Source organism: Cervus elaphus, chromosome 21 (assembly GCF_910594005.1).
Source record: "Cervus elaphus chromosome 21, mCerEla1.1, whole genome shotgun sequence".
NCBI classification, from domain to species: Eukaryota; Metazoa; Chordata; class Mammalia; order Artiodactyla; family Cervidae; genus Cervus; species Cervus elaphus.
The window spans coordinates 57,736,731-57,754,243 of record NC_057835.1 but is presented as its reverse complement, the minus strand read 5'-3'; the positions used below and the strand labels follow the sequence as shown (position 1 = coordinate 57,754,243).

The 17,513-nt window shown below is 34.5% G+C and overlaps 1 protein-coding gene across 2 annotated transcripts in view; it reads left to right on the top strand.

Annotated features, from left to right (window-relative positions):
• EMC2 (ER membrane protein complex subunit 2) overlaps window positions 1–17,513 on the top strand; it is a 49,018-nt gene that overhangs the window by 10,571 nt on the left and 20,934 nt on the right. For both annotated transcript variants that reach the window (XM_043880007.1, XM_043880008.1), the window contains exons 5-6: window positions 7,577–7,634; window positions 17,349–17,434. In XM_043880007.1, the coding sequence (XP_043735942.1) occupies window positions 7,577–7,634; window positions 17,349–17,434 (144 nt within the window). The remainder of the gene's footprint in view (window positions 1–7,576; window positions 7,635–17,348; window positions 17,435–17,513) is intronic.

Below are 17,513 nucleotides of genomic sequence, written 5' to 3'. Positions count from 1 at the left end.
ATGTTCAAATCTTTGTGACCCCATGAATTGCAGTCGGCCAGGCTCCTCTGTCCATGGGGATTCTTCAAGCAACCCACTGGAGTGGATTGCCATGCCCTCCTCCAGGGGATCTTCCCAACCCAGGGATGGAACCCAGGTCTCCCACATTGCAGGATTCTTTCTTTACCTACTGAGCCACCAGGGAAGCCTGTAATTGATATATAACATTATATTAGTTTCAGGTGTATAGCATAACAATTTGATAAATGTGTATGTATATTGTGAAATGATTACCATAATAAGTTGAACATTCATCATCATAGTTATAAATTTTTATTTTCTTATAAGAATGTTTAAGATTTACTCTGTTAGCAACTTTTAATTATACAACACAGTATTGTTAGCTATAATAAACCATGTTGTAGTATGTCCCAGGATTTAATTTATCTTATAACTGGAAGTTTGTACCTTTTGACCACCTTCACCCATTTCTCCCAATCCCCATCCCCTCCTCTCACAACCACTAATCTGTTCTATGTATCTATGAGTTCATGTTCTCTTTGATTCTACATGTAGGTGAGATCACATAGTATTTATCTTTCTTGGTCTGACTTACTGCACTTAGCATAATGCCCTTAAGGTTCATCCAGGTTGTCATAAATGGCAGAAGTTCTTTCCTTTTTATGGCTAATATTACATTGTGTTAATATATACAGTTAAACTTTGAACAGCATGGGTTTGAATCGTGTGGGTCCACTTAATACATAAATTTTTTTTTTATAGTAAATATTACAGTGCTGCACCATCTGTAGTTGTTGAATCTGTATGTAGAATCTTGACGAAGGAAGGACCAAGTATATGGAGGGCCTATTCTAAGTTATATATATATATATATATATGGAATTTCAACTTGATGTAGGTTTGGTTTTTAAACCTACATTTAAGTTATTATGTATTATTTATGGAATTTCAACTGTGATGTAGGCTTCCCTGATTTCTGCATTGTTCAAGGGTCAGATTTCTTTATCTGTTTATCTATTGATAAACACTTCTGTTATTTCCATGCCTTGGCTAGTGTAAATATTTCTGCAGTGAACATGGGGCTTCAGATATCTTTTCAAGTTAGTGATTTTATTTCCTTGAGTGAATACCCTAAATTAGAATTGACTTTATCAAATGGTAGTTCTGTGTTTAATTTTTTGAGGAACCTTTATACTGTTTTCCATAGTGACTGTGTCAATTTACATTCCGTCTACAGTGCAGTTCCCTTTTTTCCACATCCTCTCCAAGACTTGGTATGTTTTGTTTTTTTGATAATAGTCATTCTAACAGGTATGAGATGATATCACATTGTGGTTTTAATTTTTATTTCCCTGATGATTACTGATGTTGAGCACCTTTTCATGTATTTGTGTGTCTTCTTTAGGAAAATGTATATTCAATTCCTCTGCTCCTTTTTACTTAGATTGCTTTTTTATTTTTGCTATTGAATTATATAAGCTCCTATAATATTTTGGCTGTTAACCTTTTATTAGATATGATTTGCAAATGTTTTCTCCCATTCCATAGGTTGTCTTTTCATTGTGTTGATGTTTTCCTTTGCTGTGCAGAAGCTTTTTAGTTTGATGTAGTCCCACTTGTTAACTTTTGCTTTTGTTGACTTTGCTTTTTGTGTAAAATTCAAAAAATCACCAATACTGATGTCAGGGAGCCTACCACCTATGTTTTCTTCCAGGGGTTTTATGGTTTCGGATCTTCTGTTCAGCTCTTCATTCCAATTTTGAGTTTTTCTGTGTGGTATAAAGACAGAGGTCCAGTTTCACTCAGCTGTTTAGTTTTCAAACATCACTTATTGAAGAGAGTGGTTTTTTCCTATTGTATATTCTTAGCTTCTTTGTTGTGAACTAATTGACCATATATATGTGGGCTCTCTGTTCTGTTCCATTGATCTATGTGTCTGTTTCTTTGTCAGTACCATATTGTTTTGATTAATATAGTTTTGTAATATAGTCTGAAATCAGATAGCTTGATCCCTTCATCTTTTTTTTTCTTACTCATGATTACTTTGGCTATTTGAGATCTTTTGTGATTCTATACAAATTTTAGGATTGTTTTGTTCTATTTCTTTGTGAAATGTCATTGGAATTTTAAGAATTGCACAGAATCTATAGATTTCTTTGGATACTATGGATATTTTACCAATATTAATTCTTCCAATTCTTGAGCATGAGCTGTCATCTCATTTATTTGTATCAGTTTCTTTCATCAGTATCTTAAATTTGCAATATATAGGGCTTTCAACTCTGATTAAATTATTTCTAGGTATTTTATTCTTTTTTATGCAGTTATAAATGGGATTGTTTTCTTAATTTCTCTTTCCAATAAGATTCTTATTAGTGTGTTGAAACACAACAGATTTTTGTATATTGATTTTGTATCCTGCAACTTCACTGTTTGTTACTTGTAACAGCATTTGATGGCATAAGTGTTGATTGTCTTCACCTGTCTGGCAGTTTTGGATGCAGTGGCTTTCCCTGTAAGTTTAATTGTCTGATGGATCTACGAGTAGTTGGTTTGGTATGTTTATCTTTTTCTTGTGAGGATAGGAGTGATGATTTCCAGTCTTTATGTGCCAGAACAGGAACCAGAAATCTGAGTATCTTTTCATGCAGTTTTTGGACATTTATATATGTTCTTTGGAGAAATGTCTGTTCATATTTTCTGTTTTTAAATTGGATTAATTTATGTCTTTTTATTATTTAGTTGTAAGAGATCTTTATATATAGTCTAGATGCAGGTCTTTTATCACATATATTTGATTTGCAAAAATTTTCTTGCATTACTCAGCTTGTCTTTCACTTGTTCAGTGATGTCCTTTGATTACAAAACTTAGTTTTAAAAATTAAGTTCACTGTTTCTTTTGTTGTTTATCATTTGGGTGTTATTTCTAGAAACCATTGCCTAATTCAAGGTCACGAAAATTACACCTATTTTCTTCTAAGTGTTTTATAATTTGGGTTTTTACACTGAGATCATTGACACATTTTGAGTTAATATTTTTTATGGTATGAAGCAGGTGTCCGATTTTATTCTTTCTTTTGTAGATATCTGGGTGTCCTAGCACCAGAAAAAACTACATTCCCCACTGAATTGTCTTGGGCAATTAAATCAGTTGAATGTTAATTATGTTATGGTTTATTTCTGAGCTTTGAGTTCTGTTCCATCAATATATATGTTTATTATATACCACACTGTGTTGAATCCAATAATGATATTGTAGCTTTGTAGTAGTTCTAAAATTGGGAGGTGTGTCCTTCAACTTTGTCCTTTTTTTTTTTTTTAAAGATTATTTTGTCTATTCTCAGTCTCTTAAGTTTTTTTTTTTTTCTCTCAAGTTTTTATATTCATTTTATAGTCAGGTTGTTGGTTCTTACCTTTTTAACTTGGTGCTTTAGGTGAGACAGGGTTTACTTGTACTTCACTTGTAGTTTTTTTCTTGCAAGATTTATTGATACAGTTTTTCTTAACCCTTTTATTCCTTGACTTTGGCTTATTTGTTTTATCTGTGTATATTTTAATATCTTTGGATCTTCTCTGTTAGTAAGCAAAGGGCATGAATAAATAAAATAAAATAGTATTGCAGTTAGCAGAAAATAATTTTGAATCAGAGAGCAGAATGGAAGAAATCTGCAAAGGATTACTCCTGAATCAGTATTCTATTCTATTGGCACTTTTTTTTTTTTTTTACTTCAAATAGTATGAATTCCTAGACCATTCTTGAAATATATGGATAACAAAACACATCCCAGAGTCTAAGATGAATGATTTTTCAGATTATCTTTTTAACACATTTTAATAGAGATCATTTCTCTACCTTCTTTCCAATCATACAAAAAATTAATATGGTAGTAATAATTTATTCTTAAGTATTAACTCAAGTTTCTAGCGAACTTTAGTTTCTTTAAGCCTTTATACTTTAATTGAAACTCATATCATTTTACCTAGTAAGATTTTACTATTTTTCCAGAAAGAGTGGTTGTTTATGTGTTTTTGTTACATAGGACCTTTAACCATTTTCATACATGATTGTGTGAATTAGAATTATCTGTGACATTTAAAAAGTACGTAGTTGCCTAGTCTTCACTCTACTGACATGTCTGAAATCAATAAGGGGAGTAATGCAGGACAGTAGACAGGTAGATTTGAGAATGTTGTTGACTCAAGATAAATTTTTATGGACCTTTAGTGTATTAATCAGGATTCTCTAGAGAAAGAGAACCAATGAGATGTGTGTGTGTGTGTCTGTACGCATGGGTGTGCATAATGGAGATTTACTATGAGGCAGATATGGAGGCTGAGAAGTCCCAAGATCTGCTGTTTTTGACCTGGAGACCCAGGAAAGCTGGTACTGTAATTCAGTCTGAGACCAGGTCTGAAGGGCTGAGAACCAGGCTGATGGTGTAAATTTCAATTTGAAGTCTGAAGGCAGGAGAAGGTGAGATAAAATGTCCCAGCTCTAGGAGTGTGAGGCAGTAAAAGGAGATGAATTCCTCCTTGTTCTTCCCTTGTTCTGTTTAGGCCCTCAAGGGATTGAATGGTGGCCACCACATTGGGGAAGGCGGTCTGTTTTACTAAGTACATGAATTGAAATGCTAATCTCATCTGGAAACACCTTTAGACATACCCAGAAATAATATTTGATCTGGGCACCCCATGATTGACACAGAAAATTAATCATCACACCCAGTTTTTACATAAATTATTTTTTTTAAATTATAACTTAAATATGTTTGAATGTAAACCTATTAATGCCTTATGTATATAGTTTTCAAACTATAAAGACAATGTAGGTTTTCTAATAAAATACCAAAAAGACTCAAAAATCTTAAGAATTCACATTATTAGTATCATTATATTAATGAAATGAATGGTTTCCTATTTTCCTCTGTCATTTCCAGTATATTTCCCAGAGGTTATATAGGAGGGAGAAGATCCCCAGGTGATTCTTATGTACTTTGTCTTGTGAGAACCAGTGCTTTTTAGCATTAATTTTTGCCCTTGTTTATATACTTTATTGTTTTGTTTTAATATTATTTAATGATTTTATTTTCTGTTTTCTGTGGTTGCAGATTCTTGTGAGGCTAGCATACCTATAATCAAATATTACCATGTATTTGATTTCTAAAGTGATTTTCTTTTTCTGAGCTGTTGCTAACTCTGATTAACGTAGGATGTAGTGATGCTGTTTGGCCTTTGCATGGTATAATCACATTTAAAAATTAAGTCTGCTTTTAATTTTCTCAGTAGTCTGCTACCATTAGTTAAAATATTCTTATCTATTGACATGACTGTAATCACAAATACAGTCTTGATCATTAAAATTGTGGGGCAATGTTCGATTAAAGGATGTGTCATGTGATGATAAAGAATATTCTATGTGTTGAGTATCATTAAGAGAAAAGCTTAAAAAATTATCATAGAGAACTTAAGAATAGATCTCAAGAGTATATCTGCTGTCCCTAGTTTTATAAACACTGCTATAAAAGTTTTTAAACATGGATTTTTGCTTTCTCTAAAGATCTTATATGGAAGTGAAGAAATTGATTGGAAGGGAGTTGGGGGATATGGATATGGTTAGGAAAGAATTTCAGAATCACTTAACTATCTCCTTGTACTCCAAATAAGATTACCATATATAGGAGTGTATTGTTAGATAAAGTGCTTTATGTGATTTCTGATGTATCACTCCTTTTGATTCACTATCATACAGTGTTTTATCCTGTCATATTTGATTATTTTTTCACTTGATAAATTTGTTGTTTCCCATGTGAGATTGTGAACTGTGGAGTTGGAAAAGACTTTTTTTTTTTTTTTACTTGTATAGAATGCTTCATTTATTTTTTATTTATTTATTTATTTTTTACTTGTATAGAATGCTTCATTTATTTTTTTTATTTTTTGAAGTGTTAAGAATTTTTCCCCTTTATGATAACCCTATATGCAAAACAGAAAAAGAGACACAGAGGTACAGAACAGACTTTTGGACTCTGTGGGAGAAGGCGAGGGTGGGATGTTTCAAGAGAACAGCATGTATATTATCTATGGTGAAACAGATCACCAGCCCAGGTAGGATGCATGAGACAAGTGCTCAGGCCTGGTGCACTGGGAAGACCCAGAGGAATCAGGTGGAGAGGGAGGTGGGAGGGGGGATCGGGGTGGGGAATACATGTAACTCCATGGCTGATTCATGTCAATGTATGACAAAACCCACTACAATATTGTAATTAGCCTCCAACTAATAAAAATAAATGAAAAAAAAAAAAAGGAAAAGACTCTTGAGAGTCCCTTAGACTGCAAGGAGGTCAAACCAGTCAGTCTTGAAAGAAATCAGTCCTAAATATTCATTGGAAAGACTGATGCTGAAACTGAAGCTCCAATACTTTGGCCACCTAATGCGAAGAACTGACTCATTGGAAAAGACCCTGATTCTGGGAACGATTGAAGGCAGGAGGAGAAGGGGACAACAGAGGATGAGATGGTTGAATGGCACAGTGACTTGATGGACATGAGTTTGATCAATCTCCAGGAGTTGGTGATGGACAGGGAAGTCTGGCATGCTGCATTCCATGGAGTCGCAAAGAGTTGGACACAACTGAATGACTGAACTGAACTAAACTGATATGAGGTTGTAACCCAACAAAGTATATTATGTGTACATACTTGGTTTGGTCGCTAAGTCGTGTCCAACTCTTGCAACCCCATAGGCTGTAGCCCAGAGGGCTCCTCTGTCCATGTGCATGGGATTTTCCAGGCAAGACCAGAGTGGGTTGCCATTTCCTTCTCCAAGGGATCTTCCCAACCCAGGGATCGAACCCAGGTCTCCTGCACGGCAGGCAGAGTCTTTACCGACTGAGCCAACAGGGAATTCCTTAATAGGTGCTTAATGAATTGAACTGTACCAGCTCAACTAAGAAAAACTCTCATAAATATTTATTAAAGGAGAATTAACACATAGATTGGGGCTTCTCAGGTGGCTCAGTAGTAAAGAATCCCCCTGCGAAGCATGAATTTGATCCTTGGGTTGGGAAGATCCCCTGCAGAAGGAAATGGCAACTCACTGCCATATTCTTGACTGGGAAATCCCATGGACAGAGGAGCCTGGCAGTCTACAGTCCATGGGGTCACGAAAAAATCAGACATGACTTAGCAACTAAGAAAAAAAATACTTATATGATTTCCTTGTGAAAATATTTGTTAAAATTAAACTTAAAAAAAAATACTTTATTTGCTGTAATTCTAGGTGTAACTGGGACCACAGAGGTATCTCTTTGAGCTGTAGTTTTTACCTTTGTATTTAGACCAAGTCAAATCAGTATGTTTTTGAAGTAAGTTTTTCTATAAATATTTTATTTATGATTTTTTTTTTGTTTAGAAAATGACATTGTATCAAACTTACTATTATGTGAAGGTCAGAAGATGCTTAGTAGTAATTGTAAATACTTATAAAGTCTTTCCAGTTTAATCATTTTCTGTATTTACTATTTGTCATTAAATTTTAAGGTAATGATTCTTGATATTTCTTTTTCTTTTTAAATAGATATGATGATGCTATTCAGCTATATGATCGAATTTTACAAGAAGATCCAACTAACACTGTAAGTTAGCTGGTTGTCCTGAAGATCAGTTAATTCTGTGTTAAGAAGTGAAATTATTTTACAAATAATGGAAAAATACACATGGAAACATACTTTGTTATTTGAAATATCTCATGCTGGGTCACTTTAAAAAAAAGTAGGTTTTAACTCTTCAGTTAAATTTGGCTTACAAGATCTCTTATTAGAAAGCAGCTAGTTAAAATTTAGATAGAATAAATTTTATGTGCTTGTAAGAACAAACACCTGTCAGAACTTATAGTTTCTGCAATATTTTGAAGTTTATTAAATACTAACTTGTTTGGGTAGTTATATTTTAGTTGTCTTATTGAAAAATGAAAGATGTCATCTTAGTAATTAATGTATGGAATTAATTAATGAAAGGCTTTTTGGTAGTATTACCTGTTCTAAAAATATCATAGTGGAAAAAAAATTATTTTTTTAAATATTGAGAACATTTTAGTTTACTGTATTGGTATAATGGCTTAGATTATTTCTTTTAATATAATCCCACCCCAGGGAAATTTTCTCTGGAAACTTCCTAGGTGTTTTGTAGATATTTAAATGGTAAGGATTCTCAGAAAACAGAAATTCATGGAAAAGTTTTGACAACTGCAAGCTTATATATTATTAAAAAGAAGTTAATTTAGATATCCCAAATATCTAAAAAGTTAAAATTGAAAAAAATTTAATAATCTTTTAATTTTATTTATCCTAATGTGTTGCTCTCTGTTTTAATAAAACAATCCCTTATAAAAAGCACCATTTTTCTTTTCCTAAAGATTTTCTCATGTACTTATTTCAGCTGTAAGATTTCACCACAGTTTTAAAAGGTATTCATTTTTATTTTGCAGCCATATATTGAAAATATGATACCAGATTTCTGAAAAACTTGTTTCATGTAATTTTCTCATGCTAGTTTAAAAATCAGTAATTTGTAATGTATTTTTTGAATTAGAAGTCAAATATTTCTGTGTCAGTTTAAGTTGGGCATATTTCAAAGAAATTAGTTCTCTACAGGTTCTAAGATAATATGTAACTAAATATTATCCTGTCTTTGTAGTACTTTCCATGTTTTATGGGTTGGCTCCCCTCAGGTTATCTGAGGGGGTAGTAACTAAATCATTTGGTTGTTAGGTAAACATTCTATAACAAAGTGACTGAATTCAGCTTTGTTAGATGTATTATTCTTTCATCAAATATTATTTTTATCTAATCTTCCCTCAGTCCCTTCTGTCCTTCTGGAAATATTTATTTGAGTATCTGTCAGGAGCCACCAAAGTGTTGGCGTTACTAAAAATAAAGACAGTATTTCTGTTACCATATCCATAGAAAGCACTGTGGTAGACATTAAGGGAGAACAACAAAGCCATATAAGACCTAGAACTAATAAAGTCTGGTAGGGGAAGACTTTACTTACATTAAACAGTACAGACAGAGTGCCTAAAGAACTGTGGATGGAGGTTCATGACATTGTACAGGAGGCAGAGATCAAGACCATCCCCAAGGAAAAGAAATGCAAAAAGGCAAAATGGTTGTCTGAGGAGGCCTTACAAACAGCTGTGAATAGAAGAGAAGCAAAAGGCAAAGGAAAAAAGGAAAGATATACCTATTTGAATGCAGAGTTCCAAAGAATAGCAAGGAGAGATAAGAAAGTCTTCCTCAGTGATCAATGCAAAGAAATAGAGGAAAACAGTAGAATGGGAAAGACTAGAGATCTCTTCAAGAAAATTAGAGATACCAAGGAAACTTTTTCATGCAAAGATGGGCACAAGAAAGGACAGAAATGGTATGGACCTAACAGAAGCAGAAGATATTAAGAAGAGGTGGCAAGAATACACAGAAGAACTGTACAAAAAAGATCTTCACGACCCAGATAATCACGATGGTGTGATCACTCACCTAAAGCCAGACATCCTGGAATGTGAAGTCAAGTGGGCCTTAGGAAGCATCACTATAAACAAAGCTAGTGGAGGTGATGGAATTTCAATTGAGCTTTTTCAAGTCCTAAAAGCTGAAGCTGTGAAAGTGCTGTACTCAATATGCCAGCAAATTTGGAAAACTCAGCAGTGACCACAGGACTGGAAAAGGTCAGTTTTCATTCCAATCCCAAAGAAAGGCAATGCCAAAGAATGCTCAAACTACCACACAATTGTACTCATCTCACATGCTAGCAAAGTAATGCTCAAAATTCTCCAAGCCAGGCTTCACAGTATGTGAACCATGAACTTCCAGCTGTTGAAGCTGGATTTAGGAAAGGCAGAGGAACCAGAGATCAAATTGACAACATCCGTTGGATTGTCAAAAAAGCAAGAGTTCCAGAAAAACATCTGCTTCTGCTTTATTGACTGTGCCAATGCCTTTGACTGTGTGAATCACAACAAACTCTGGAAAATTCTTAAGGAGAAGGGAATACCAGACCACCTGACCTGCCTGTTGAGATATCTGTTCACAGGTCAGGAAGCAACAGTTAGAACTGGACATGTAACAACAGACATGTAACTGGACATGTAACAACAGACTGGTTCAAGATAGGGAAAGGAATATGTCAAGGCTGTATATTTTCACCCTGCTTATTTAACTTACATGCATAGTACATCATGAGAAATGCTGGGCTGGATGAAGCACAAGCTGGAATCAAAATTGCTGGGAGAAATGCAATAACCTCAGATATGCAGATGACACCACCCTTATGGCAGAAAGTGAAGAAGAACTAAAAAGCCTCTTGATGAAAGTGAAAGAGGAGAGTGAAAAAGTTGGCTTAAAGTTCAGCATTCAGAAAACTAAAATCTGGCATCTGGTCCCATCTCTTCATGGGAAATAGATGGGGAAACAGTGGAAACAGTGACAGACTTTATTTTCTTGGACTCTAAAATCGCTGCAGATGGTGACTGCACCGATGAAATAAAAGATGCTTGCTTCTTGGGAAAAAAGTTATGAACAACCTAAAAAGCATAGTAAAAAGCAGAGACATTACTTTGCTGACAAAGTTCCATCTAATCAAAGCCATGGTTTTTATAGTAGTCATATATGGATGTGAGAGTTGGTCTTAAAGAATGCTGAGAGCTGAAGAATTGATGCTTTGGAACTGTGGTGTTGGAGAAGACTCTTGAGAGTCCCTTGGACTGCAAAGAGATCCAACCAGTCCATCCTAAAGGAAATCAATCCTGAATATGCATTGGAAGGATTGATGCTGAAGCTGAAACTCCAATACTTTGGCCCCCTGATGCAAGGAACTGACTCATTTGAAAAGATCCTGATGCTGGGAAAGATTGAAGGCAGGAGAAGAAGGGAATGACAGAGGATGAGATGGCTGGATGGCATCACGACTCAATGGACACGAGTTTGAGTAAAATCCGGGCATTGGCGATGGAGAGGAAGGCCTGTCGTGCTGCAGTCCATGGGGTCACAAAGAGTCAGACACGACTGAGCGACTGAACTGAACTGAAACATTAATGTTACTGTGTAGAAGTTTCATGGTTATAGCCATAGTTATAATTCAAGCTTTTATACTGTAGGGCTTTGCATTGTCTAACACTGACTGAATGACTCTTTCGTCGATCTTGTGCTCCTGTATTCCTGGATATCCAGTATAAAAATGAGGTTATTCATTAAAGTTTTAGGGAACTCTCTTTCCCTCTCATATGCATTCATTATTCTTTCAAAAAATATTTATTGAGTGCTTGCTATGTGCTTGGTATAGAGACTAGAAGGATGATTTAGACATTATCCTTGACTTTGGTTTAGAGAGATAGCATGATATACTTAACAGATTGTAGACCTTGAAATAGACTTGCTAAATCCTGATTCTTTGGTGATTTGCTGCAGTATTTCTGAGCCTTGTAGGCCTTGATGGTTGAGTATGGCTTAACTAAGACAGATGACGGGCTGGGGAAAGACATCATATTCCATGATGTAATGAGTAAACCTTAGCATTATTAAAGTATACGACCTACCTTGGGAGAAAAGAAAAAAGTGATTGAAGTAGAAGTTTCAAATTTACGGAGGTTGCTAAAATGGGTCATCTCATCTATTTTTTAAAAATTGTGAAATGCTCTTTTGAAAAAAGTAGTATGTACGCATGTTAAAAATTGCAAACAGTACTAGCGTATATGTTGAAAAACAAGTCCTCCCATCCCAGATCTCAAGCCCTCCTTCACTTAGGCAAATGTCTCTTAAGAATTTTTCCAGAAATTTTTTTCTCATGCACACACAAATAGGTCTTTATGCGTGTGTGTATGTGTATGTGTCCCTTTTGATAGGGAGAATGGTTGGAAATGCAGATGGTGGCATACTCTACCTTTTAAGTGAAAGTGCTCAGTTGTGTCCAGCTCCTCTGTCCATAGCAGTTTTCAGGCAAGAATACCAAAGTGGGTTGCCCTTCGCTTTTCCAGGGGATCTTTCCAACCCGGGATTGAACCTGTGTCTCTTCTTTTTTTTTTTATCTCTCCCTTTCCTCCCTCCCACTCCTGCTGAACTGTATCTCTTGCATCTCCTGCATTGGTAGGTGGATTCTTTATCATTGAGCTCCCTGGGAAGCCCCAAACTCTACCTAAGTCTATGTCAGCACATCCTTTATCTCATCCTTTAAGTCGCTGCATAGCATTGTAGTATATGGATGTATAATCCTTGTTTTGGTGAAAAACTTTCTTGAACTAGTTAAGTCCCTTTGGTATCTGATACATTCCTCCCAGAAGCAGTGTTGCAGTGCGTGTCATTTGTAGAATAGATTCCTAGAAGTGAAATCTGAGTCAGGAGATCCATGTGTCTTAACAGTTAAAAGATACTGCCTAATTTCCCTCCACAAAAGCGTTTTAGTCATCTGTACTCACTCACATGGTATATGAGAGTGCTTCTTTCCCAGTGTCCTCCCACATGGTGTATTACCAGCTTTTTTTCATTTTTAACCTTTGCCATTGTAATTAGTTAAATATATAATTTGCATTATGAGAGATTCTGAGTATCTTTTAATATGCTTAAAAGGCCACTTACCTTTTTCTTTTTGAACTGCCTTCTTTAATGCAGTTATTTCATGAAATTTCATTTCTAGTCTTGTTGAAGAGAGCATGGTTCTAGCGCTCTGCATAGGTTCAACCTACCCCTTCTTCACCACTGATTCACCACTGAGGAAGGCTAGGGCTTTAAGGGGCAATATTTTATATCTTTTAGTTGGTTCATTGTCCTGAGTGATTAGCAGTACAAGAAGTTCTATATTTGTGAACAACCTGGTATGTTATACTTCAGAGTTTTTTTTTCTGCATTATCAGTAAAGTTTTTATTTCTTTTTTTGATTTCTTCTTTTAATTTGTGGTTGATTTGCAATGTTCTTTTTGTTTCAGGTATCAGAATAGTAAGTTGAGTTTTTTTTGTAGATTATTCCTGTATAGGTTATTACATGATATTGAGTATAACAGAATTTTAATTCTTAGAAAATGGAGCATGAAGTCAAATTTGATTGGCAAAGTACCGCCAGATTTTTTGTTTTAAAGATAACTGTCAGTAATGTGGGAGATGGTTTGAAAGGGGTAAAAAGAGATGAATTATGTAATTTGGAGACTGTTCTGTCTTAGGCCAGAGATTATGGGACTCTAAGGTGGCTTACTGGTAAAGTACAACCTAGAACTCCTTCTACCCCAGATGTTGAGACCTCTAAGGCTTATGCCATGACCCTTATTTTGGAATTAGATGTAATTGCCTCTCTGCCAAGTGTGAAGATGCTTTTATAAGGCCATATTTCCCAGGGTCATGGAATAAGCCTTGGAAGCAAAAGAACCTGGAATTCTGCTTTCCCTCTGTTGCCAGTGGTCTTTCTGGGTCTCAACATCTGGGGAAGGGGTTGCTCTGCATTGTACTTAACTGGTAGACCTTAGTCCTTTAATCCTTTTCTAGGTTCTTGCCCTGTGTGGCCTATTTTTTTTTTTTTTGAAGATGTAAGATGTCTTTTAGGAAAAAATTGATAGCTAACTATAGTAGATAATGTTACAGAGATATGTAACAATTTATGATCATAAGAACTTTTTGGCATTTCATATTTTACAGTAGAAATCCTGACTCCATTATTAAGATTGCTTGTAAAATGTGGAGCAGTTTTCATTTTTGACTTAAACTGACTTTACAAAGGTCGATCTAAACAAGAAATTCAGAAGAATTCAAAACATTTGCATAGTTCATAAGATGTGGAAAAAAATGTGAGAAAGAAATATAAATGGAAATTGATAAATAGTTAAGACTCAATGTTTAGTCTAATGGTATTTAAACTATTTTGGCGTATGATTAATGTATAATAGACTGCACATATTTAAGATGTATAATTTGATAAATTTTGACGATTGTATACACCTGTGAAACCATCACCACAATTAAGGTAGTGAACAGAATCATCATCGTCTAAAGTTTTCTTTGCCCCTTCTGATTTTTGTATTCATATATATATGAATATATATATAAATATTCTTTCTTGTAGGATATAATTAAATTACAAACAGTTTTATCCTTTTGGGTCTTTGTGAGATAGGCCCAGAACATTGTTTATCCTAGGACTAATTATTCCCCAATAGGTCCATCTTAGTACTCTATCCACTGTCCTAGGAATCATGGCATTTTCCAGTCCGGCTGGTAGAAAAAGACACTGTTCCCAGCCTTGTGTGAGCTCTGGGGCACTTTTCCCCCTAAATGTTTCTTTTAGATCTTTTCTTGGCATTTAACGTTTCCTCGTACACATACACTGGTCACTACTGATCAGTACTACTCACTACTCCAGGGGATCAGTATTCTCATACACGTGCACCGATCAGTACATTAAGTACTGAGTACTTAAGGGGAACCCTGGAGATTCAAGGGAAATCTCTTTAGAGTCTTGTATATTTTTCTTTCTTTTCCTGTACTCTGCCCCATGAACTCTAACATGTTTGATCTTCTTGGACTCTTGAATGCTTTCTGAACTCATGGCTTCATCTGGGCTCAACCTGGTTTTCTTTTCTTGCACAGCACCCTTGAAACTCAAAACAGTGAACCAGGGCAATAAAAATAGGGCTCACCTTGTTTGTTTCTGCCTGTCAGGAATCATCTCTTATTTTTTTTTTTTTTTGCCTGTTGTCCTCTGCCTTAAAAATAGTTGTTACATATATATTTATATATAGCTACAATTGGTATTTTCAGGCAAGAGGATAAAACTGTTCCCTGTTACTTCATCTTGGCTGGAAATGAAATCCCTGCTTAGTAGTCTTTTTAAATGATCATGATAAGTGAAGTTTTTTGTTTTCCAAAATGTTGTATTATTTTTCTGTAGAAGGACTGTTGTGTGTGAATTAATGATATATTGTTGCATGTATGATACTGATTGCCATGTAGGTTTTTCTTTAAACTGTCATGTGTAGTTTCATTAAGAAGACTGATTTTGTATAGTTGAAAAGTTTGTCTTTAACCTTAGAATACTAGGAGATAGGATATTGTATCTTAGGTTTAGAGTGGTTTAACAGTATATTGCTTATATAGTAGAGATTTGGGAGCATGTTTCCCAAATTGGTTAATAAAACCTTATATTTAAAATCTTTGCTTATACTTCACTGAAGTGTTTGTTCGGTGGAAAACTCTTTTAGTTTTTAAAATAGACTATTAAAAAGTTAATACCAATTTTTTTTTTGTTTTACATTATTTTAAAATTGTGGTATTCCACCTACTACAAATATCCATGATTCAAAGTAATAGTAACAAGTTAATTTGTAATATCTCAGTTTTTCTCAGGAACTATGGTCAATGAATATAGAATGGTAATGAGAAATTTGAGATCCTACTTCTCATCCTTCCTCTTTTGATGCATTTAGGTTGTTTAAACCTCTTATTTTCCATTCATGAAAGGCTTTTTAATTTTTTTTTAAAAAGGCATTTAAAAATAGTAATTATCTATGAAACACTGGTAATGCTTTGTAAACAGTATTCTACAAAATGCTACTGTCCTAAAACTTTGGTGTGTGTTCAACAGTAGAGACATGATTCTGTTGTCAAATCACTGAGAAAAAGTTAGTATGAGGTGTATTTTTTAAAAAATGAAACTCATTTGTGAATAATGGTGTCCATTACAGTGTTCATACCACATCTCTTACTATGACTATAGAAGTACTGGTTCCTATTCATGTTTATGGTTTGACTTTTTGCCTCTTATTTATGGAATTTGAATGCAGTATTTTCAACGGGTTTCACGGCATCAGTACAAAATCATTTTAACTGATAAAGATCCTATAAGGACTGGGGCAAGTTACTTTTAGAACTTTACTTTTACTTTCCTTCTGAAATCTTTATAAATTGAGACTTCTTGTATTTATTATGGTCCTTTCATTGTTCTAAATAGTAAAATTATTTTAAAAAATATTGCTTACTATGTGGCAGGCATTGTGGTAGGCCTTCGATATGAGCCATATAATCAGGATATATATTTTTAACAGGTGTCATTTTTTTCATTACCAAAATATTATTATCACTATTATTATAAATATGGTGCTTGGTTTTATTTATTGTAAGTCTCTTAATTTTCTCTGATTTTTTTTGACTTTCAGTTTTTCAGAAAGTCCACCTTTCCACCCCAGGACAGATAGATCTTTTGATCTAAGGAGGCTTCATTCATTTTACTCTCCTTGTCTATATCTTGTGGAGTGTGTGTTATTTTAAAGAATGACAGTCATGTTCATAATTAAACAGAGATAAAGGGGATGTAAATTTAATAATTCACACAGCACCCTCCAGTCTCTGATTGTTCACTGTGGCCCCAAACATAAAGTCTTGATTATACATAGTGCTGCTTTTTCTCCTGAGTTCTTCCTAATATCCAATGTCCTCCTTCCATATAGTTTTCTCTTCTGCTTTCTTTATGTCTACTTGCATCTTCTATTTCAGTTCAGGTATCACATCTGGAACCCTCTTTGCTGTCTTTCCACCCCTTCCCCTCAGGCTATGTTAGGATCTCTTCTATGTTGTCACAATATCCTAGGTACCTCTATCATTGTCTTTTTATTTGATGTATCTTTCTCTTATCAGACTTAACTCCCGAAAGGAATTATCTATTCCTTTTTTTATTCTTATTTTCACTGTCTAGCACAGTACCTGGCAAACAACAGATGTTCATTATGTGTTTGATTAATGTGTAAACAAATGGCATTTATTTTTCTATTTATATTTGAAAAGCTTTAAGATGCAAGTTTTAAATGTTTTGTATATTATAAAAATATTTCTTTCAGAACCCATTTTATTCTTTTGAAAGACTTTTAGCTAGATTTTTCTCTTAAAATTGTGAAAAAAGTTATTAGAGGCCATATTTGTATAATGACATTCAAGTGGCCACAGTAAGATTATTTTCTAATCTCCACTATCCCTCTATCTCTTAAGATACAGATCTTATGAATGAGACAGAGTAAAGGACTTTAGTCTGGATAAAGATTAAGATTCCCTGCTGGCTTGTAATTATCCAAATCTGGATGGTTATTTATTTGAATGAAATGATGCATATATTGTGTACATCAAAAGTAAAGCACATGTGATTGTTAGAGGAATGTTTGAACTCCCCAGTGGGATGTCATGGGGTATGTTTATAAACTCTCAATAAGCAGTAGTTCTACAATGGAATTTCATTGGCATTGAGATAATAATTTGCACAGTCAAATTACCTTCTTTACAAAAACCCAGGGAATCATGAAGGCCTAATCCTTTATTAATGTCAACCCACAGGCTGCAAGAAAGCGTAAGATTGCCATTCGAAAAGCCCAGGGGAAAAATGTGGAGGCGATTCGGGAACTGAATGAGTATCTGGAACAGTGAGTGTCTTACAAGAGGATTGTGTTTTGTTATTCTGATAAATCTTTTTTAATTAAAATGGAATTTGCATTTGATTTC